Source organism: Canis lupus, chromosome 34 (assembly GCF_003254725.2).
Source record: "Canis lupus dingo isolate Sandy chromosome 34, ASM325472v2, whole genome shotgun sequence".
Classification (NCBI taxonomy): Eukaryota; Metazoa; Chordata; class Mammalia; order Carnivora; family Canidae; genus Canis; species Canis lupus.
In genome coordinates this window covers 34,099,862-34,123,013 of record NC_064276.1, presented here as the reverse complement: position 1 = coordinate 34,123,013, position 23,152 = coordinate 34,099,862, and the positions used below count along the sequence as shown (strand labels likewise).

General features: G+C 38.0%; 1 protein-coding gene across 10 annotated transcripts in view; it reads left to right on the top strand.

Annotated features, from left to right (window-relative positions):
• Nucleotides 1-23,152, top strand: part of MECOM (MDS1 and EVI1 complex locus) — a 552,756-nt gene that overhangs the window by 268,937 nt on the left and 260,667 nt on the right. For all 10 annotated transcript variants that reach the window (XM_025425520.3, XM_049105851.1, XM_035710351.2 and 7 more), the window contains exon 2: nucleotides 745-1,082. In XM_025425520.3, coding sequence (XP_025281305.1) covers nucleotides 745-1,082 — 338 coding nt within the window. The remainder of the gene's footprint in view (nucleotides 1-744; nucleotides 1,083-23,152) is intronic.

Sequence of the window (23,152 nt, the reverse complement as noted above, 5' to 3'; positions counted from 1 at the left end):
TGACTTGGTGATGTGTTTGAAATGGGAAAGGAAAGGTAAAGAACAAACTCAAATTAATATTCCAATAAATAGTTCTGTACATACCAAGTTAAGCCTTGTTGTCCATGGCAGCCCTTGGAATCTTTGACAATCTCCTACAATTTAGTCTGAGATACACTGCATGATACAACTTCCCAACACATTGTGTAATGTTATCGCCTCCTGATTAGAAAGGTTTGTGGTGTTGCAGGTACACATATGTTTACTTTTTTTTGTTTTTAATTTATGATAGTCACAGAGAGAGAGAGAGAGAGAGGTAGAGACATAGGCAGAGGGAGAAGCAGGCTCCATGCACCGGGAGCCCAACTGTGGGATTCGATCCCGGGTCTCCAGGATCGCGCCCTGGGCCAAAGGCAGGCGCTAAACCGCTGCGCCACCCAGGGATCCCCATATGTTTACTTCTTATCTCTACTTTAGTCAGACCAATAATTAAATTGCTGATTGTTTCCCAGCTAAATAATGGATTGAGCTGACCTATGAGAGTATTGACAGTTGAAGATTAGCTCATTTGATTTATGGATTCACCAGAGATAAACCAAATCCCCCATCTGTGAATAACAGAGATTTTTAATGTGGGCATATTTTAACAATGGCCTTCCCTATTTTGTCTTCAAAGAACAATAACATTATAAGGTGGCTACCGAGCTGTGGGATTTTGACGCTTGTATATTAGTAGGAATTCACAAAGTTATCATTTGTTCATAGGTAATGAGTGTGTATATGGCAGCTACCCTGAAATTCCTTTGGAAGAAATGCCAGATGCAGATGGAGTAGCCAGCACGCCCTCCCTCAATATTCAAGAGCCATGCTCTCCAGCCACATCCAGCGAAGCATTCACTCCAAAGGAGGGCTCTCCATACAAAGCCCCCATCTACATCCCTGATGATATCCCCATTCCTGCTGAGTTTGAACTTCGAGAGTCAAATATGCCTGGAGCAGGACTAGGAATATGGACCAAAAGGAAGATTGAAGCAGGTGAAAAGTTTGGGCCTTATGTGGGAGAGCAGAGGTCAAACCTGAAAGACCCCAGCTATGGATGGGAGGTAAGAATAAATGTAGAGTTTATGCATTGAAATATATTCAGAAATGTGAAGAAAAGATTAGTTTTTAAAGTGTCCACAAAATAAGCAAATTCCAAATATTGCAAAATGTCTTCAAATGGTCTTTAAGAATGAACCTCCCTTATAATCTCACTTCTTGATAGAAACAAAATGTTGCATAAAGGTATAGTGGGTTAGAAAGGAACTCAACTACCAAAAGGTAAAGAATAGTATCAACTTAAAAACATAACAAAGAAAACAAATACAGCTTTTATGATTAATATTTAGAAGCATCATGTGGCTATCCATATAACATGTGGCATAAGAAAACAAACGTCATCATGTGACAAGCTTATTGTATTTTATCTTTTCTTTGGGGGCAAGGCTTGGAAGATTGGAGGAAACATTTGTTTTCTCCATTTTGTGGCTGAGTTAATTTGATTTTATTTTGTTTTATATGGTCTTTTTGCTCTGTGTACTAATATATTTTGCGACTCTTGTGATAACCCTGCTTTGATTCTACATGCTTCCAGAATGTGAGCACTACACTGAATTCTGTGATGATTCTTTATATTCAAATTGATTTAATGAATAATTCATGCATAAAAGTAATGGCAAAAAAACAATATGAAAATCAGTTTCTGGTTTTAGCCATGCTTTTCACAGAACCCATCTTGATAATATCTAAGGAGAAGTTACAGTCTGATTCCAAAATCAAAGTAAATTTTATCTCAGTAAGAACAGGTAGCTATGTGATGCTGAGCTTATAATTTTTATACAGATCCTGTAGCTGTATCTATTTCCCATTTATTTTTATAACTTGAAAACTTTTGTGGTTAAATTGTGATATTATAATTTCTGGAAAACCTGGTCTATATCTGCAAAATGTGTAGGCAATTTCCATATCAGCAAGAAAGTGTTTTTTAGAGATGTGAGTGACCCTTGGTTTCCTAGTATTTCAGTTAGACAGAAATCAGATAAACTAGATTTATTTGGTCTGTTCTCTTAATATTTATGATCATTAATAGAATATATGGTCAGCATTTTAAATAGAAATAAATACTCAGTGCCTCCAGGACCTAATTTCAAATTTTTGTCCCTTTGTTTTATATATATCCTCTTGTGAAATCTGTTAAAAATGGTTCAATCAAAACAATTCTTGCTCAAATTCTAAAATGCCAAAAGTTAAGATCTGGATTTGACATGATAACAAGTGAGAAGTCCTTCCTTAGTTTTGTTCTTATTCATGGCTCAGGTAAAGTTGTGGTTTGGCTACGTTGCTTTTAGACACATATATTGATAAGAGATTTTTAAAAAATCACTGTAGCATTAACTGATATGTGATTTGAATAAGTTTTAAACCAAATGCGTAGAACTTTACGTCATTTTTGTTCTCCTTAAAATAAAGGCTATAAACATTCTAATAATAAGTAACTCATTAAACTTTTATTACAAAATCTCCAGAGTTAAACAACAAGTTCATTACAGCTCGAGATTATCCAGAAGGCTTGGAATAAACCAAGGCTTAATAACAAAATAATTTTGCAGTTACATGGTTGATAAATGCAGGACTATGTCTCTTTAAACAGGATACCTATGGATTGGGAGATGAATCTGGGGAAAATTCAGCATTTAGAGGAAATTTAAAAATAATTATTTTTCTCCTTGGAGTAGAACGTCCTCAGTATATACACAAGAAAATACTTACCTTGAGAAATGTAAAATGATTCTTTTCATTATGTCAAAACTGAGTTGTTTTATTGCTTGGACTTCCAAGATACTTCTACAAATAGTTCATGACCCTTCGGCTAAAGATCACCCATTCCCTCTCTCTCCTTCAAGAATTCAATTAATGGGCAATTCAATAGTTTTCTTCACCATTTTAATGGTTGCCCACTTTTGAGAGTGTGGATTATCTGCTCTAGATGTGTTATGAACAAAACCAGAGAAAGGGCTTTTTTGGTGATTTTGGCGATCTTGTTATCCATGGAGGAGCACTTGAGCTCTCGACTCTAGGTGTTGTTGTTGTTGTTGTTTTCGTCTTCTAATCTTACCCTAGTTAATACAAAATCCGGTCATGACCAACAAAGGCACTTTCACAAAGGCATCTCGCCCTACTCCTGTGTGCTCATTTTTAATCACTCTCCTGTCATATTTACCCTCAACTGTAGCTGATATCTCTCCTGTTTGGTTAGACAGATTATTGTGATCAACTAGTGTAACCTTGCTTTTTGATACTCCTTTATTTAAAAAAAATGATGAATTTAGGGAGGAAAAAAAAAACCTCTTGGACCAAGGAAAGTATACACAAGAGAGAAAATCCATATTCAGCAAACAATTATTGAGCACATACTATGCATCACATTCTGTCCCACTCTCCCGACAGAAACTCAGTCTATCATAACTGAACAAATCATTGCTACTCCAGTACTTACCTGCTCTTTTCTATGAACATATCTCCCCTCCTTGAGCATTTCCTGTATAATAAATTGTATTACCATCTGTCCAGTGGCGGAAGCCAAAAAATGGGTTATCTTTGACTCTACTCTCTCCCACATCAACTGTACATGATTCATAGTTCCCGTGTGCTATCAGGCCTCCATTCTTTGCACACACTGGTCTTTCTACCTAGGAACCTCTTTTTCCTATCCATCCTTAGCAAGTATCTATTCTTTCCTCAAATTCTCCCCTTCCATGACATTATCCTTGACCTTTCTAGTCACAGTTTCATACTGCTTAAATTTTGCCCCATCATAGCACTAGGTAAATCCATTTAAAGCACTGGGTAAATCCATTTAAAGCTGTATAACATCCAAATCCTGTGCCTAGCTTCCCTAATAGAGCAAAATATCCATAGCTGTAGTCTCTAAGTGCAGTGTCCTGATTCTATCTGTGGTGCCTGTGGGGCTATCTAAGGCTGCGTCCATTACCTGAAGTAACCAGACTGGATTAGTCACCTCAGGCTGCTGTAACAAAGGTCTGCTGACTCACTGGGTGACTTAAGTGACAGAAACTTATATTCTTACAATTCTGGAGGCTAGAAGTCCAAGATCTAGGAGGGTTGATTTGGCTTCTGGTGGGGACTCTCTTCCTGGCTTGTAGATGGCCACCTTCTTGCTATGTCTTCACATGGCCATTCCTAAGTGTGTATGTGTGTGTGTGTGTATGTGTGTATGCATATGCACATACCCCCCCTCCACACACACACATAACACATACACATAATGTAAGGGGAAGGGGAGAGTGCTATAGTGTCTCTTCTTAGAAGAACACCGATTCAATTGGATCAGGACCTCACTCTCATTACTTCATTTAACCTTAATTACCACCAAATGGTCTTTTTTTTTTTTTTTAAATTTTTATTTATTTATGATAGTCACACAGAGAGAGAGAGAGAGAGAGGCAGAGACATAGGCAGAGGAAGAAGCAGGCTCCATGCACCAGGAGCCCGATGTGGGATTCGATCCCGGGTCTCCAGGATCGTGCCCTGGGCCAAAGGCAGGCGCTAAACCACTGCGCCACCCAGGGATCCCCCAAATGGTCTTAGATATCTGCAAATATAGTCACATTGGGAGTTAGGGATTCAACATAATGGATTTGGGGAGGATTCAAGCATTCAGCCCACAACACGGACGTTTAATAAATAATTGTTTGGTAAAAGAATGAGTGACAGAATAAAAGAGCAAATGGAAGAATGATGAATGGATAGAGGATTATGTGGCTCCTAAAAAGAGACAGGGAGTAGGGCTGAGGGAGTTCCATGGAAAAAGCTAGGATCTGGATTTTAGACATGTGGAATCAAATCTTAACTCTGCCACTATTGTGCAAGTCTAGGGAAACTATTCAAAATTAATTGGTCCTTGCATTTTTATTTGACCCACAAGCCAATAATAACTGACCTGCACCATCACTTATTATATAATTAAAATGAAGTAAAGAGATAAGGTAATCTTTTCAAAGAAAGTTTTTAGAAGACAAAGCACAATGATAATATTTCAATTACTGGCCACCTTTCTGAACTCTATTTAGATAGTTTTTAAAAAGTTAAATATATATCCCCCAAAAAACGCATTTTTGGAAAATCATTTGAATTTCTATTTTAGAGAAATCAGTATTTTTGAAAACATGGTTTACAGTACAAAATACAGTTAGGTAAAATAAGCCATAGATATCAAAAAACATTGTTTGAATGATTTCTCCCAACCAGTATTGATTTAATAAAGTGAAACTTTAAAAATAATGTTAGAGTGTGGCAGTGATTGCTATCTGGCAATGCATATGACTTGTCTCTAACAAAAAGATTTTTGAAGACTGGGGAGCACTTGATTGTCTCCAGGACCTAAAAGTAATTAGTGATAGGACATTTTCTCTTTGGTTTAGAACTTTAGAGTTACTGATTGGTTGACTAATAATAACAAAAAATTCTGTTGGTTCAAGACAAGGGTTTTCTCTTTTTTCTTCTAAAGATGACCATTGTGTGATAACATGGAAATTGCATAGCAGAGCAGAGGGGAGCAAGATTCTGAAGCGAAACTTCCCAGACTTAAATCCTCTTCAAGGCTCTGTGTGCTGGTTGAGAGATTTTGCAAGAGTCACCTAATTGGCGCCCCTCAGTTTATATATGCATGACATGGTGATAATAATTGCACCTATCCAATCAGGGTTGCAGTGATAATAAAATGTAATACTGTGTGTTAAAAGCCTACCAAGGAGCCTCCCACCTGGTACAAGAGCTTAATAAAGGTGAACAGCAACAACAAAAGCTTGGCTAAAATAGAGACCTAGCACGGGGTCATTAGATAGGGCAGGGGCCAACTACATTTTATTTATTAATTTTTACAAATTTTTGTTCTTACTCTAACTTCTCGTTTCCTGGAAGTTCAGTTATCTCTGGGATGGTCTAATTATGTGACTCTCGGTTTATCTGAAAAGGAAGCACTGGCTGTTTTCTAATTAACAATTAAAACAAGGATTTGGGAGAGATTCATAAATTTCTTTTTAAGCCAAACAAAAATAATTTGGGTGGCAAATTTTTTGATGACCTGAGATAGGTCACTAGAAAAAGCGTGAAATTTTGTTTCCTTGTAATATTGCCATTTAGTACATTTTCTCTGTTTATCTTCATTACCATTGATTGGTCATCATAAAACTCTGCAAATTGATGTAAGTCAGCTGATGATGCATCTATTTGGGACCAAACCCTTTACTGTATCCCTTTCACCCATACTTGATCCAGATTACTTTGATCAGTTAAAATACCAGATAGGAGTTTAACTTTATTTTTTCTCCTTTCGAGCATACACATACTCAGATGTAGAAAAATGATGACATGAGTGGTCGGTAAATTTCTCTTATGTTTTGTTAAATAGATGGGAAGGAATAGTGGAAAGAGATTTTACTGGCATCAGAAACTCATTAAATAATTTTGATTCAGTGCTTTGACAATACATTATGTTCCAGTAATGTAATCCTGAAATGTGATATTACAGTGAATGTGTGCCTCCCTATATCATTTAAGAAGGAATAGTTTTCACATTTGTAAGTTTATTTTTGAGTTCTGCAGTGATGCCTTGTGCATTGGAACATGCAATCTATATGTTAACTGAAATATGAATATCCATTAAAACAACAACAACATCAGACTTTCAAGAGGCCTAACAACTGAGTTCAGAGTTAGGAGGCTGACAATCAAATAATGTATGTTTGGTAATTTAAAAAAATGGGGTATTTGAGATGTCTTAACATCTCACAGGCACCAAATATCTTTGAATGAAGCTATTTATCTCTTATTTTGCTCTAGATTTGCGTGGGTCAAAAATGAATTTTACAGTGATTTGTAAAATGAAATCAATGGTTTGGCATTGATTTTAGAGACAGCGTTTATTCATTAATAGGAAAGCAAGTACACTTGACAAGTTGCATATTCCTAAAGCCAGATAACTAAGTAAAGACCTCTGTCTTAATAAAAATGAATTGATTCCAGTAGAGGGGAAGAAGTATCAATTATCTAAACGGGTGTCTTTAATGGGCAGTTAAGAAAGAGAAATATTATCTAATATAATAAATATATGTTACCATAAAACTTTACATTACAAAGTATTAATTATATTTTTCAATGTTATTTAAAAGATGACAGATATAGTTTGGATATTCAGTTTTACTTGGTAAGGAATTAATAACAGAAAATACCAAGATAAAAAGTAAGATTTAGCTAATAGGGTCCTGAATATGTCACTAGGGCCCAAGAAGATGTTATAGATTCACTTGTAATATAATGAAATCAAGAAAAGAAAAATTAATCTATTTGATTCATTTTGTACTTTTAGCATACATATGTAGTAGGAATTAAATCTCTGGTAGTTGAAAGAAAACAGAAGTTTACTCTCTTGAAACACCATGAACTACCTATAATTTTGCCCTGGGCTCAAGAGGATCCCATCCTGTTTGTTAAGTGCTTAGAAATCCTCTTACCCCACCTCCTACCCCCTTCACATATGTGCTGTCAATACCTGGGGCTTGCTCTTCTTATGCTTTCTTCCATGAAAGGTGTTGTTGGAGTTCAGCATGTCTACTCATCTTATCACTGTTTTTTTTTTTAAAGATTTATTTATTTATGATAGACAGAGAGAGAGAGTGGCAGAGACACAGGCAGAGGGAGAAGCAGGCTCCATGCCAGGAGCCCGATGTGGGACTCGATTCCGGGACTCCAGGATCGCGCCCTGGGCCAAAGGCAGGCGCTAAACCGCTGAGCCACCCAGGGATCCCATTATCACTGTTTTGACAAAACTTTTAGTACTTCCAAATTATAGTCAGTAATGTGGACAAGTCTGATATCAAAATTTTTCAAAAGTTCCCCAAGTATCAGTGTACTTGTCATGATGAGCACTGGGTAACATATGAAATTGTTGAATCACTATATTGTACACCTGAAAGTAATAGAATATTGTAAAAAAATAAAAATAAAATATAATTATACACCATATGAAAAAGCAAATAACTATTAAAATTATTCATAAGATAAAAAAAGTTAACAAAAGAGGGTGTGTCATATTCTTCAAAATTTTCAGTGTCATAAAAGGCAAAGAAAGGCTGTGAAAATGCTCCGGATTAAAGGAAAAGAAAGTAACAGAACAACTAAAAGTAAATCTCATCTTATACAGAATTCTATCAATTGGCAAAGTTGGGTTTTGGACAGATAGGTTAAATATAAGTTAGCCACTGTAAAAAAGCAAACAAACAAACCAATCTGTTATATACTTAAAACTTACAAAATATTATAAGTCAATTATATTTTAATGACATTTAAAAATAATATTATTGAAAAAAATGCACACTTTTCAAAAATCATGAATGTATTTCATGTTGATGTAGAGGAAAAAGTGAATGACCACCTCAATAAGTAAAATGCTAATATATTTTCATCACAAAGCCTCTAAGCAAACTCTAAATAAAGGGTACTACTTTGAATTGATCCACATATATAAACATGCTATCACTGACATTACAATAATGAAATAATGTTGGACATTTTCCCTCAGAGATATGTAAAATTCAGGATGTCCCTAACAGTACTCTCTTCAAAATTGCACTAGAAGTCCAAATCAGTGCAATATGGAAAGAGAAAGAAATGAAAAGAAAAAGCACTTGAAAGGATAAAGTAAAAATGTCTGTGTTCACAAATGATTTGATTGTTTACAAATCTATAAATACTAAGTATAAGTGAATTTTAAAAAGTAAGTCCGACAAAAGGTCAATATATGAAACTGCATTCCTACACACTTGAAAAAACAATTTATGTAAATTTAAAATACATTTATGTCAAACAATCAAAATGTTTAATCAGAAAAGTTAAATATGGGAAAATAGATATAATAAATACTTTTAAGATCTCTACACTGAAAAATTCAAAACATAGCAGAACATTTAAAGACAACTTATATAGATAGAGAAATCATGCTCATTGATTAGAAAAGTCTATGCTGTTAAGGTATAAAATTCTTCGCCAAGTAACATATTGACTCAGCGCAATTCTAATCAAATCCTAGAAGGTTTTATTGTGGAAATTTACAAGTTGATTGTAAACTTTCTGTGGAAATGCAAAAGACGTAGAATAAGAAAAAAAAAAGGTCCCCAAGAATCAAGAGTTTTTTTGTTTCACCCCTGCCTGCCTTGAGGATCAACTAGAATTTGCATGTAAGTATTTTATTTTTCGAAAGGATATTGGGTAATTTTCTTCCAATGAGGACGTGTATCCCACAAAATGTATCAAAGTGAGTTTCTTTACCCCCATTCTTCGGTATGACTTGCTCCATCAATAGTGAAACTCAGTTCAAAATATGAAATGTTTAATAAAGATCCTCTTTTAATAGACTTTACAATTGATTATAGGACTTGGTTAATCCAAGGGCAGAGATTCTTTATAATAATTTGTTATCCTAGAATACTTAGTTGGAGCACTACATCAGGATGTTCCATTCTTTAAGCTTCTTCCTCGAAAGTAGGTTCGAAAGCAGTGGGAAGTAATGGCAAATAATGGATGGAAATTATCTTCAAAGGATAAAAGAGTTGGTGCAGTATCTTTGCTCCCTGGTTTGTTCACTGTAATAGTACGGAGAGAATTTCTTTCAATAGCGATAAGTAGGTAGTATGGAGAAATGGGGACACTGAGAGGATTTATGCAATAAATAAAGATTATAGTAATGTAGCATGTTGGCTTCTCGAAGCTTGTTTACACTGACAGAATCATACATACAAATGTTACTGAAGCACTTTTCTTTACAGAATTCTGTCCAGAAATCAGAAAAATGAATTTGTATTTCAGCTACAGGAAAATTCAGTGGATAGCTGCTATTCTCATTTTTGCCCTGCTACATCTTTTGGCCTTTAATAATACAGCTGAAGCCGAAGATAGGTCAAATATTGTGTGTTTTTTAAGAATATGTTCTACATGATAATTGGGAGAATTGTCAAGCCAAAAAATCACAAACAGGAAGAAGTTGTCAGCTCTCATTATGACAAAGAAGAGATTTGGTATGTGTGTGGGGAGCAAATAGATACCAGCAGCTACCTGTTAGTTTGTCATTTCTTTCAAATTGATATTTGATATAACAGAATTTCAGTGCAGCACAAGAAATTTGGCTAGTGCCTTTATTATAAAGGGACTTATTGTATTGGCAGAAGGTGAACAAACATTACACAGAAATAGTGTATCTCACTGAAGGTCCACACGACCCACCCAAAGGAGAAAATCTCAGAGATATCTTCTCAGAGGTACATTCATGGCTGAGAACAAGACCAGCAGGTTCAAGAACAATGAAAAGTTGATTCTATGATTGTTGGTCATGCCACCTGTCCCCAGTATCTACTACTTCCAGATTCAGACCCTGTCACACTATTAAGCACGTATCCCACCAGCTGTCAGAACACATTTTTTATTCCATCAGTCAAATGTTGTCCTAGACACAGGCAATAATTTGTACCTCCTAACCTAATCCTAGGAAGTCAGTTGTAGAGTGTCATCTGAAACAGAAACAATGTCTCCAGAACCCACACTACACAACCTTAGACACACACACACACACACACACACACAGTATGCCTTCTTATTTATTATTTATTTATTTATGTATTTATTTATTTATTTATTTATTTATTTATTTTTAATGATTATTTTGGAATCTAAATTTTGGATTTGGATTTTGAATCTAAGCATTTTGAATGTTTGGCCCTGTTGCTTTCTCCATGTAACCCATATAACGTTGGGTGCCCATATCAAGTTATAATGGCCATATAAAGGCAGTCACTATAAAATTTTTTTTACAAAGGCCCAGTAACTCCTCCCCACCCCTCCAAAATTTATTAAAAACAAAATAAATCTTTTTCAGAGCCATCAAATAAGGATTTCACTTATAATGTGAAAAACTTAAACCCTTTCTTCCTATATCTATATTCTCCCTATGTCTATCACTCACCCTCTTACTCTCAACATCTCACATATCCAGCAAGTGCTGCTCTCAAAGACTGTCCCTTCTCAAATACTCTCCTCATATCCAGGCCTCTGCCTCTCTGTCTCTCTTTAAATGTGTATGTGTGTGTGTGTATATAAAATATATATTTAATAAATGTGTATTAAGTACATTTATATAGTGTATTTTGCATATTTATACATAACATATATTATATTTTATATTATATATAAATATATATTTAAATCATATAATGAACTTATTCCATATGGCCTTTTTCCATTCTAATATTTTCCATTCTAGTGTAGTATACTTTCCATTACCTAATATCTGGATTTGGCTAATAAACAATGAGCCAGCCAGCTATCTGGGAAGGAAGGATGGGCAGGGGATGATGATTACAGATTCCTCTGCTCTGAAATTTCCTCTCTTATTCCTGCCACACCTGCACCTCCAGTTTTCCTTATTCATAGGAAGTATGCATGTATTTTCCGTGGCTTGGACTTATGTTTTCTGTGACCATTGGCCAGTCAGCTCATGTCACAGATCCAAGGGAGATCCTCTGTGCCTCCTACCAACTAGCTGACAGTGGTGTTTTCCTCTGACACTTCAGCTGACCTCCCTGGCTTCCCAGGTGTTCATAGGCCTGGCACAGAAACCTCAATTGGTTAGCAGCCACAGGTGTGGATGATTTGTTTTTTCTTTCTTCATTTGTTTAGATTCTTGTGGTAGCAATTCAGCAGGTGTGCAATGCCAGCATAGAATCTCCACCCTGGCACAGAGGCCAGCTGCCCTCAAAAAAAGATGTTCTTGTTGGTCTTGCAACACTGCCAGCTTGGATCCCTGTTTTCCTGGAAACCTCACCCAAGGGCAAGACTCTGCCTAACCAATAAGTTAGGATAAGTTCATCTCAACAGATGAGCATGAAGAGTTTCCTTATACGAACCCCACCTACAGGTAGGAGCAGGTTACCTAGTTCTGTCCTCATGGGTTGTTTTTTTTTTTTTTTTTTTTCCCCATCTTCTTTTTTTCTTTCTAACTTGAGCTGCTATCATTCCAATTACAGGGATGTAGGAAACCCGGGACTTGGTTTCTAAAGAGATACAAGCCATGTTAGGTCTCTGTTGGTGACACAAATTTCTGCTCATTTGATTGAGACTAATTAGTAGAAATGGATGGAGGTTGGTCCACTTGGAAGGGTCCTTCTATCTTCCTGCTATCTCCTCAGGAAGTTACTTATCCTGGGACCCAATCATTTCTGTATCGAGCCAGGTAAACCTGGAGATCATCCCCGACAATGTCTAGCGTTAGTGGGGGAGCGTGGGAAGTGAGCTGTGGTAACACTGGGGGAACCATATGGTGAAGCCAAGAGCCATTGCCATGAGTCTGTCAGCAATGTGGGGCTGGGGCCAGAGAACCTTCTCTCTTAGCCCTCCTTAACCTTGCAAAACACTTGTACTGTGGTTTCTCTTGGCTAGGTCTGATATCTAAAGAAAAAGACACGCACACTACCTTAGATTTCTACGTTTTCCTTTGTCGTGGATTTTTCCCGTTTTTCTTTTTAGAGTCAAACTTGGAGTTTATTTGATGTTGTTTTACTTGCATTCACATAATGTAAGACAGGGATTTAGGGGGCAGGGAGACCTGAGCTGCCCTATGGGCCCTATACCTCTCTGAATACAGACACTGGTCATCCATTCCCTTTGGATAATAGAAATGCACCACGATGAAATGATGACACGTGTCAGAGGAACATTTGTCTCAGAGGGCAGCAGATGGGATGTGTAAATCATACTTGGAGAAAATGGGTGTCACGCATGAGTATCAGATAGCCAGGAGACTAGTCTTTCATTCTGCATCTTAACCTTCTACAATGCAGATATTTATGTTAATATACATCTGATCTAGCAACACTAGCTGAAGAGAAGTACACATTAAACATCTTATGGACCATTCGGATCAATTTCACAGCTGCTATATTTTTGTAGCGGCATTCCTATATTTGTCTTTAGCTATATTATTTTAATCATGGCATGCCTCAAGAATCTAGCTTTCCTGTAATAATATGTGAGATAAAACCTTTACACGGAGCTCCACAATTGAGGGTGTTTGCTCACATCTCCAGCATTTACTTTATATCCAATTCACTGTCCCCGTTAAGAGTTGAGGAGGTATTAAAAATAGCTCCGTTGCCCAATGGATGATACTCAAAAAGAAAAAGAATTATCATTGTGTCTAATAAGAGAACTGACAGGCCATCATAATTCTTTCCATTAAGTAAATATGTTAGAAAAATTTATTATGAAATGACACATTATGCGAGCCAGGAATCAAAGATGACATCCTTGCATTAAATACGGTAGATGCCATTAAGGAAAACAGTCAATATGTCACCAAGCCATGGCCTGTAAAAATTAAATTGATTTGGTAAATGTAAGTAAGATAGATCTGTTTGCTTTCATCATCAATTTTGAGTGGGTGAACAGGTGATGTCACCAACCTGGGAGCGATAAAGATGCAGGACCATCTGGAAAGGCAGGTGATGAATGGGCAACTGCTTTTGGATAGTGACAGTGCTGTGGTACTTTGTCACTTGGGATGCAGTACTTAATAACTTTTCAATACCATCATAATAAATTTCACTGCCTTATTAATATAGAAATGGTGAGTTATTACCATGATGGCGAGTGTAAATAACTGGAGATGCAGCCGTCAAAAGCTGATTGTTTGGGCATGTTTCTTTAAGCAACACAGTTGACTTGTGATAATCAACCTATGTCTATACCAGTAGAGTTTATTGCACTTGTCAAAGGAAAAAGTAGTATTATTCAAAATTATATGAAGTCGTAATAAACAAGTTTAATATATTATCAGACTTTTCCTGTAAGTTTCCAAACATGAGGCAGTAAATCATTTTTAATAATGTCTTTTCATGTAAAATAATGTCCTTATGCAGTAATAATGCCCTTTCTTAACTATTAACAAAACAGTCGACTTCTTTGTACGTGTTTTAAAGGGTATTTTTATTTGTACTTTTCAATCATTTTCTTTTGCAAATAAAGAGCTAAGGCAGGAACCTTAGAACGTTTCATTAACAAGCTCGAAAGTTGCTGAGTACAGGCCATGTCACACGTTTCCATTTTAATTGAACAGATGTACTTAAGAGTAAACCACAGCAAACGAAATACAGACGAAATTATAAACACGTGTCACTAAGAAGTAGGCAGGAAAGAGCCTCTGATGAGCATCTGTGTGTATTTTATGAAGCCAGCGACTGCCACTTCATAAGTTCGTCACTGATGTCTCCAGTTTAATGAGAAGAAACAAAATATGCAGATAGGTGTAAGCTGAAGATGAATTAGTAGATCAATCACTTAGCACCATTCAGGGTGTCTGCCATTGTGCGGTGGGAAAATAATCAGATCTGAGATGCCGTTCTTGTTTATGTCCCGGGTGTTCGATGTGGGATGGAATATGGGAAACTTCCTCTTTCATGTCACTGTGGTCTTTGGATTGTTTCTTGGCCGGGCTGACTTTTAATTCTGACATTGTCTTTCAGGCTGCAGTCTGCCAGCCTCTTTCTTAAATGAAATGCCTCTCCACCATTTCTATTACTGCTGAAAAGAGAGCCAGCAGTCTATTAACAGGCAATAAAGTTCAGGAAGCCCAGGACTCATTTCTTGGGTCAGAGGTGAAAATTGCATATAAATGAAACAAAGGTGTGCCTTGATCGCTCAAGAAGCAGCACCAGAAAGAACACACGTGTTGTTAGCCAGAAGTCTCCCACTTAAAGGGAAAGGAATAATCGTAATAATGTTGGCCGATGGAGTTAAGTACTCAGTTGAGAGAAATTATATCAATCTGACAAATATAGCCTTCACAGGAGATAAAGTCTCTAATGACCTTAAATGCATATATTTATCATTTAATTCAACAAGCTGATTCCCTTGGGCTTTTGACCAACGACATTTCCCCTAAAGTTTAGAAATTTTTTACTAGCCCAGAGAATAATGGCCATTTGTCAGAGGGTTCCAAAGCTAAACGCAGTTGGAAGCAAAGAACAGGAGGGGGGGCGGGGGTGGGAAATGGCTAATCGAGTCTTTCTACCTCAGAGAATATTAATATGAACTTTCATTGATGCGAGAGCTGCAGTATTTCGTGGCTGAACAGTAGGTGGCAGACATTGTAGTGAAGAAATGGGGACATTTTAATCGAAGCAATTTTCATCTGATTTCATTAACTCCCAAATATGTCATCAGTGTGCACAGCACATTAATTTGCAAAAAAATAGGACCACTAAATAGTTGTGAAATGTTGCCGGTCGAATGTGGAAAAATCAAAAGGGTCCTACAGAAATAAAAGCCAAAGGTCTAATGTTTCATCAGGTAAAGTGTGTGTGAAGCAGGAAAGCCCACAGAATAAAGGGGCCCTTGTGTATGGTGGGCTTTTCCTCACTGTTATTCTTGGTCTCAACTTGATGAAGTGTATTAGTGATACGCACGGAGCCCCGTGACTCCTGGATCTCCCTTTGTGAGGTTGCCCATGCCTTTGTTTGTCTGTCAGTCCTTCTTTCTCTAGGGCGGCCACATTGGTAACCACAGGATCTACTTGCAAATAGATTTCTGTACAACCAGAGTATCCTTCAGCCCTTTGCTGCTTGTCCCCACCCCCCTTCCCTCAACAATCTGGCCATTCATGTGGCGTGGCTCCCTCGCTTGCTGCTTTGTCAGACGGCTAGTGGTTTGTGTTTCAAGCAGGCCGTGTGAGATAGTGGAGGGAACATGGGCCTGGGTGCCAGGAACCTTGAGTTCTTGCCCCAACTTGGACTCAGGACCTTGGGAAGTCACTGGGTTTTCTCCTCTGAAGTCTCACTGAGGCCTAGCCTCGCTTGGACTTTGAGTTTCTGGATTCCATTCCGTTACCAGTTCTTTACTTCTTTGTATCCTTATGGACGTGCTCTGTGTCGTTATGGTTTTAGAGGCTATTTATTTGGGGGTCATGTTTTGGTCTTTGAACTCCTGGGAGGGAGACGAATTGACTTTCAAGTAAGTAGAAGGGAGATGCTTGTTTTAAAATTTCTCTCTAGCATTCAACTAGTATAATTTTGTTTTAAACCTGAAATCAAAGCACCTTTGACATGTGCATCTCTTTTTGGATTTTATATTGAGCAGAGAAGGCAGCTGAAGACCAAGGCCTTGTTTTGAGAAGAAAGTAAGTTGGTTAGAGGGAGGATTCTATTCCCAGTGTTTTTGAAGAGATAAAGGTACAGAATTTCATTCTGTCCCTAGGGGTGTGAGTGATTTGGTGCAGCCTCAACTGCATATGACAGCAGCATTTAAAGACACCGCTTGGTCATCTCAAATATAACACATGTGTCCTGGGCTCATCTCTCAAAAAAAAAAAAAAAAAAGAGGTAGTGAAATAGAAAGGCTGAGGGTGTCAGCTCTAAAGACAAATGACCTTGGTTCACATCCTCTGCCACTTACTTTGTGCCCTTGAACAAGTACTTAACCTCCTTTTGTCTTGGTTTCCTCATCTATAGGGTGCTCATAACAATAAGGTATGCCTTGTGGGATTTTTGTGAAGATTACGTCGTAAAGTATTGGGGAGGACTCAGAGCAGGGCTTGGGGTGCCGTAGTAAACACTTCAAAGCAAACCCATTTTGATGACCTTCATCGCCACCACCATTTCAAAGTCGGGGATGTTCCTTGCATCCCTTTCATGAGGGAAGGACTGAGGAGCTCCGTCTTTGAGGTTGGAGCTCTTTGGGTTGACGGAGCTACCACCCTGCAAGAAATTACACATTGTCCCCTCTCTGAGTACCACGGGGAAGTGGCCTCCCTAGAGCTGATATACTTGAAACTCTGATGGACGTTTAAATGAGTCTTATACTGGAGACTCGAGGAAGCATTTCTAACCAGGGCAGAGGAGGAGGGTTTGACTGACTCTGTTCCTAGTGAACTTCTGCTCTCATGGCTTAGGGGGTTGGAGTCGAGAGACCACCCTAGCCCACTCCATATAATCTTCCTGTGAGGGGCTCTCTCTCACCTCTGTGCCTGTCCTTATCTTCCTTGGCTCTCTGCGCTCCTACGTCTGACAGACTCTGCGCCTTCAGCTGTCAGCCAGATAATCAGAGGGAGTGATTTTCTCTAGCAGTAGGTTTGATCTAGGCTATGGATTTGGGGGGTGATGGGTGTGCCTTTACTCCAAATCATGCTCTTCTCTCAGCATAACCTAAGAACAAACAAGCTACTCGCTGCCATGGCATCGTCTGATCTCGTGGGAGGAAAGGATACTTTGCCCATTCACAAACTTGGACGTAGTTTCATGTGATATATCAGCCCTGGTCATCTCGTGAATTTGTCCTCCTCCCAGGTTCTACTCCATCAGTGAACCTGGCTCTGAATCATTGGGACCAACAGCATAACTCCATATATTGTCATTAAGTCTATGAAGTATTTCAGATAAATGGAAATACATATCCTAATCTCTTTTGTACACTGCCAGTTGTTTAGTCTTCGATTTCTCTTAAAGATAAAAGTGGTACCTGGGGGGGTGGGCAGTGGCGTTCTGAGGCTTCCTGGGCAGAAATTTGGGGATTCACAGAGAGGACTGCAGAAGGCCCCTTAGGAACTCACATCTGTAAAACTTCATTGTTCACTGTTGGCTTTTGAGCATTTTGGACAAGAGAAGTATCAAAAGTTGTGGGTTTTTAATTTTCCTAACAAAGAAATACCAAAATATGTGCTATTGAAAACTGTGGGTAAGCTCTCTGACTCATAGGCTATTCGAAGGGGGAGGGAGTACTTGAATTATTTGGTTGAGGATTTATGGCTGAAAGTGACAGTTGCCTGAAGTCAAGTTTGCCTGCATGAAGATAGAAGCTTCCTGAAGGAAGACTTGAAGGGTGGGATGGTGGTAGGGGGCCTCTGCTTCCCTGCAACATGGTTACTTTCTCCCTTCAGTTCTCTTGACCGTTACAACGTCAGGTTTGTGTCTTCTAACTTCTGTAGCATGGACCGAATTGTCACCAAACTGCCACATGCTAATGGTTCTTCACTTACACAAACTCTGCTCTCCCCTAAGATCGCTCTCCGTGTGGGGGCTTCCATTGAGAACAGTTTGGATTTAGTAATACACTTAATTGGAAGGTTTAATAAGAACTTAGGACTTTGTTTTCTTTTGTTACTTGGAAAAGACAGTAATCTTAAGAAAACCAGATGTGAATATGTTTTTAACAAGAGAATTTTCACTTTCCTCGTACCTTCCAAAGCATGAAAATTGTCCTGTGAAGATGTGAATTTTATAAGAATATTTTCAGCAATAATAAGGTTGAAGAATAGTTGCATTTGCCTACAGATGAGCCAGTCTAAAAAAATATGGAAAGTACTTGATGAAGTCATGAATTGCTATGATTTAAATTACAGAGCCTCATGTGGACCCCTGAACATTGATTTGTCAGGAACATTATGAAGGGTATTATGGTAAGGAGGTATATAATGTCACTGGGTGAGCTTGACTCAAAAAGTGTTCATTTGAAGTTTGATTCCTTACTCAACCACCATAACTGATTGATAGGGACATGGATCTCCAATTGACTTTAATTTCTGCTCAACAAATCTTCCATGAACCTCACTGAGAGCCTAAGATGCGGTGTAAAGCTTGTAGAGCTTGGGTTTCTATGTATAGTCCAGCTAACCAACAAGAACTGATCCCCAACTGCAATCCTCCAAGTGGTGTTGAGAAGGAGAAAAAAAAAAAAGAGTCATTTTGCCTTCCGTTTCTATGGGGTAGGGTGAAAGGTGCTGCAAGCAGGTAACAGTTAAAAATATTAAGACTTTTAAGTCAAGAAAGTCAAAATTGTGATGTGACATGAGATACGAACATAGATAAACGTGGCTTCTTTAAACTGAATTCTGGTAGACTAGATTCCATGTGTGGTTCGGATGGGGCCGGAGGGTTCGTGAATTCTACTTGAGCAAAAACGATTAAAGAGAAGCACTAATGACCACAATAGGATGTTAGAATTCATTACGTAAGAAGGAAGAGGTTGAAATATATCATAAATCAGATGGTGTTTCCACCATCAGCTGCCCCTCAGCAAGACTCTGTGGCTGTGAATTTACCTGTCATCATTTGAAGACCACTTATGTTTTCAGCCTCTTATGACTTTTTTAAGTTTATTTTAGTCTCATGGAAAACTTTACCCATATTTACTCTTTCATTAAATATTACCTATTCATTTTAGACCAGACCCCAAATCCTTCCTCCCTAAGAAACCCACAACCTTAGGAGTTTCGGAAGGACAGGAAGGCTGCCTTTGGACAGTTATCTTTTTGTCTACTTGTCCTGGGGCTCCCATCCCTTCCTCTGTCTTGGTCTTCTGTTCTATAAAAAGAAAAGGTAATTTTCTGTGGCCCCGCACAAAGCACCAACGGCTCCAAGTAAAAAGCTTGATCTCAACACAGCGTATAAGCCAGGGCACTCCTAGACAGGTCACAAAAATGTCAGAAGAAAATTATGCAGTAAGGAAAACTGGCCTAAGTTGTTTTTTTTTTTTTAAATGAGTGATCCTTTATTTCCAGGAAGCATGAAAACCTGGATTTAATGTAAGTCCTTTGGTCACTGCGAGGTGTCCGAAACCTCGCCCTATATTCCGAAGTGCCATGGGGTTAACATTGAAATGCAAAATAATAAATGCAAAAATAATAAACAGCTGACATTTTAGGCACAGGCTCAACATCACACAAACGACATTGCGTCGAAGCTCTCTCTCTTGAGAGGGTCACAAGATGATGAGAAGCTGGAGAAAGAGAAGTGAGAGGAGGTCACAACACCTTGGTTGGCAACCGAGGACCCGCTGGGTGTTAACCCCACATACCCATTTTGGCTGCTTAGGGAGGTTTTATTGGTATGGAAAATTGTTTAACAGTTTGAATTTATAGGAAGCACGATGAACAGTGGAAGATGACCTATGGCTCAGAAATTCATTGTTACTTTTGCTCATTGCTCGGTGATGACTATGTGACCTCGGCGAGTGTGGGCTGCGTGTCTGCCGCGGGCCCGGGGACGTGCAGGGGTGGCTGGGGCCAGCTTGCATCTCCTCCTCTCTTCCCTTCCTTTCTGTTCTAGCTCTTTCTCTCTCTGTGTTCTCATTTTCTTTTGATTTCTTGTATATTTTCTTGTCCTTAGCCAGATGTGAGGACAACTCTCTTTACCTGGTAGTTTTGGTTGAATTTATTTGGTATCTGTCTAAGATATGTGTCACTTTCCTTCAGAGCGAATATGCGCAGGATCGGACCATCTGGGGGACAGTGAGTCATTTTGAGGATGCAGGTGGGAGACACACCTGTAGCCAGTCGCTTACAGGGGCGTTTGTCTATCCTGAAATGATTTGCAGGTGTTAAGCACGTGCTTATGAAAAAGGGAAATAGGTATTTGGGTCCAGAAGAAAATTGGCCTCTTAATTTAATACTTGTTTACCCTCTTCCCTATCTCTTGGTTACTCCAAAAACAAACACATACACTTTTAACTTAATATCCAGAATGGCTGCAGAAAGGAGATAGAAATGCAGCTTTGACTGTTATCTGTGGTTCATAAAAGCATTCTTCCTGGCTCCGACGATCCATTTATATTTAGGCTTTAGAGAAACGATGCTATAAAGTTTGTTGGCTTTTTTTTTTTTTTAGCTTTGAGGACAAAATTGCTTATTATAATCTCTGATATGTAGTATCTTAATATATTTCAGCCACATTTTTTAAGGCTGTTATGTAGCTGTTAGCTTTCCTAGTATTCCTAATAAAGAACACAATTATCTAAACTATTTGATGATTACTAGTGAGTATTGGTAAACTCTTTTATGAGCTTTCATGAAAGCGTATTAACCATATGCCACGTACCGGGGCATAAAAAATAGAAACAGTGAGAAATTCAGCAACCAGGATCCCGAGGTTCTGTCGACATCAAATTTGGCAGATTTTGAACATTCTGTGATCATTTTTCTCCTTATGTGACACTACTCTTGTTCATTCTTCAAAAACATTGGCCCTAGCGTGGGGAATTCTAGATAATTTGATGCAACAGGTTTAAGTTACCATTTTCATAGTGAAAAGAATAGCTTAGCATGATCCCGATTTTCCTTGGTTTCCTCCCATTCTCAAAAGAAGCAGAGGTATTCACATTTCTTTGTCTAACAGTTTTATAATGTCTTAAGAGATTAACAGTGAGCATGAATGAGGGCCTACGGATTAGACAACAAAAAGCCTGGGACGTCCACTACCTTACTTGCAAATTTTACATTTTCCAGCATTGCTGAGAGAGTATAGAAACTAAGAAAAGATAATAAGTACCAGAGTCTCAAAAGTGTTTAGTGATTCAAAAAATTCAGATGACATGTCAGAACTGACAGACCGATGGAATGGTCTGTGGCAGGGCCCACTTTTGTGTCTTATGTTAAGCTCTCATACTGAGTGAATGCAGATGTTATCACGGTACCCCAGACAGACAGTCAGTGAAATGTGACAAGCTGTCAGCAAAGTTACACTACGTTGATTTTGTTAAAATATCCGCAAGCTTTATAGTTTCTCTTTATATAAAAAACTCTTACCTCATTTAGTCAGGAGAATGGAAGCTGTTGGAGAGATGGCTTGGGCTTTCATCCTCAGAATACCTTGGTTTTTTTCTTCTTCCCCCTCTGGGGAAATTTTACTTAGAAAATTAAGTAGTAATACACCCCAAATATTGAATCTCAAACTATCTCAGAGTCACCCTTTTTCTCTTTTGACTGGTTCTATAATTTTTTTGCTCCATTTACATTGCATCTCAACACTTGGGCAAAGGATGTTTCAAGATCAGAAAAGGTGAATTTTCTTCATTTAATTGAGGAGCCAAGATGAGAGGGTAAAAGTCTGAGGGGCCACTTTAAACAAAAAGCCTCTCTTAAAAGAAATTTGGGTGTGGAAAATGAAAATGTGAGCTTAATCAAAAGCTAAGACCTTTGCTTCCTCTCTTTTTATTTTTAAACACCGAAAATTAACACTGGCAAGAGAAAAATCTCCAGTGAAAAACTTTTGAGCAACTCATGAAAATCAATTCTGTTTTCCATATATGGTTTAGACATTTAGGTTTTTCGTGTAAATTGGGAAAGGATAGCCAAGAGGAATTCTAGAGAATCTTCAACGCTGTAACATCTTTGTATCTAAAGAGGAGTCTTGCTTATTAAGTGGTCATTTTTTGACATCGGTTTCGGATCCAGTTGAACTCAGGCATTTAGAAGTCAGAACAAGCACAGCAACAATTAATTGAGCACAATGCAATAAAGGACATACATTTGGAAACTGCAGTCTTAACGGTATTGCTTTTAGCGATATTAATGCTATCTCCTCAACTAAGGAAGACATCAGTTTTGACGTTTTAATTTAACATTGGCAGAGTTTATTTGTAGCCTCTGGGTGCAATAATTGGTTGCCTTTCACCCCATGTTGAAGGGCTCTTGTTGCATATAATTTATTTAACTTCGAATTGCAAACTGTTTAGTAGAAGATTACTTTACAATCCTGGTTTCCACAGATTAACCTCTATTTATATATTCGCTTTTGGAAACTAAAGGTGAAAGGAAAACATGAGCCATACTTGTTTTGTTCAATTTATATTGTCACAGAGGACATTAACATACAATGAGAAACTGTTCTGTGATTTTGAAAAATGAAAAGTCAAGACATTTTGAAGATAGCATCTAGCCCAGTGTTTTTATAAAACACAGAACTAAATAATCAAACGAAATTATGCATATGGAGGAAATGATTTAGAATATGTTTCGCTGCTAATCGCACTCATGCTGAAGTTTTAAATTTCATCTGTCTGCTCAGATCTATTGTGAGCCATTAAGTGGCTTCCTTTTTTCCCGACAAATTGAATGCTGCAACTCCAAGGAGCTCTTTTGTTCTTTTAATTCAGTCAGCATGGAAATGATTTTCTCATTTCAGGCCCTTTTCTGTCCTCTCTTCATTGTGTCAATAAAATAGAGTTGTGCAGAGCTGCTCTAATCAGCTTAGAGTGCTAATTCAGTGCTCCGGGATGCTATCTGTGTTTGGCTACAGGTGGGCAC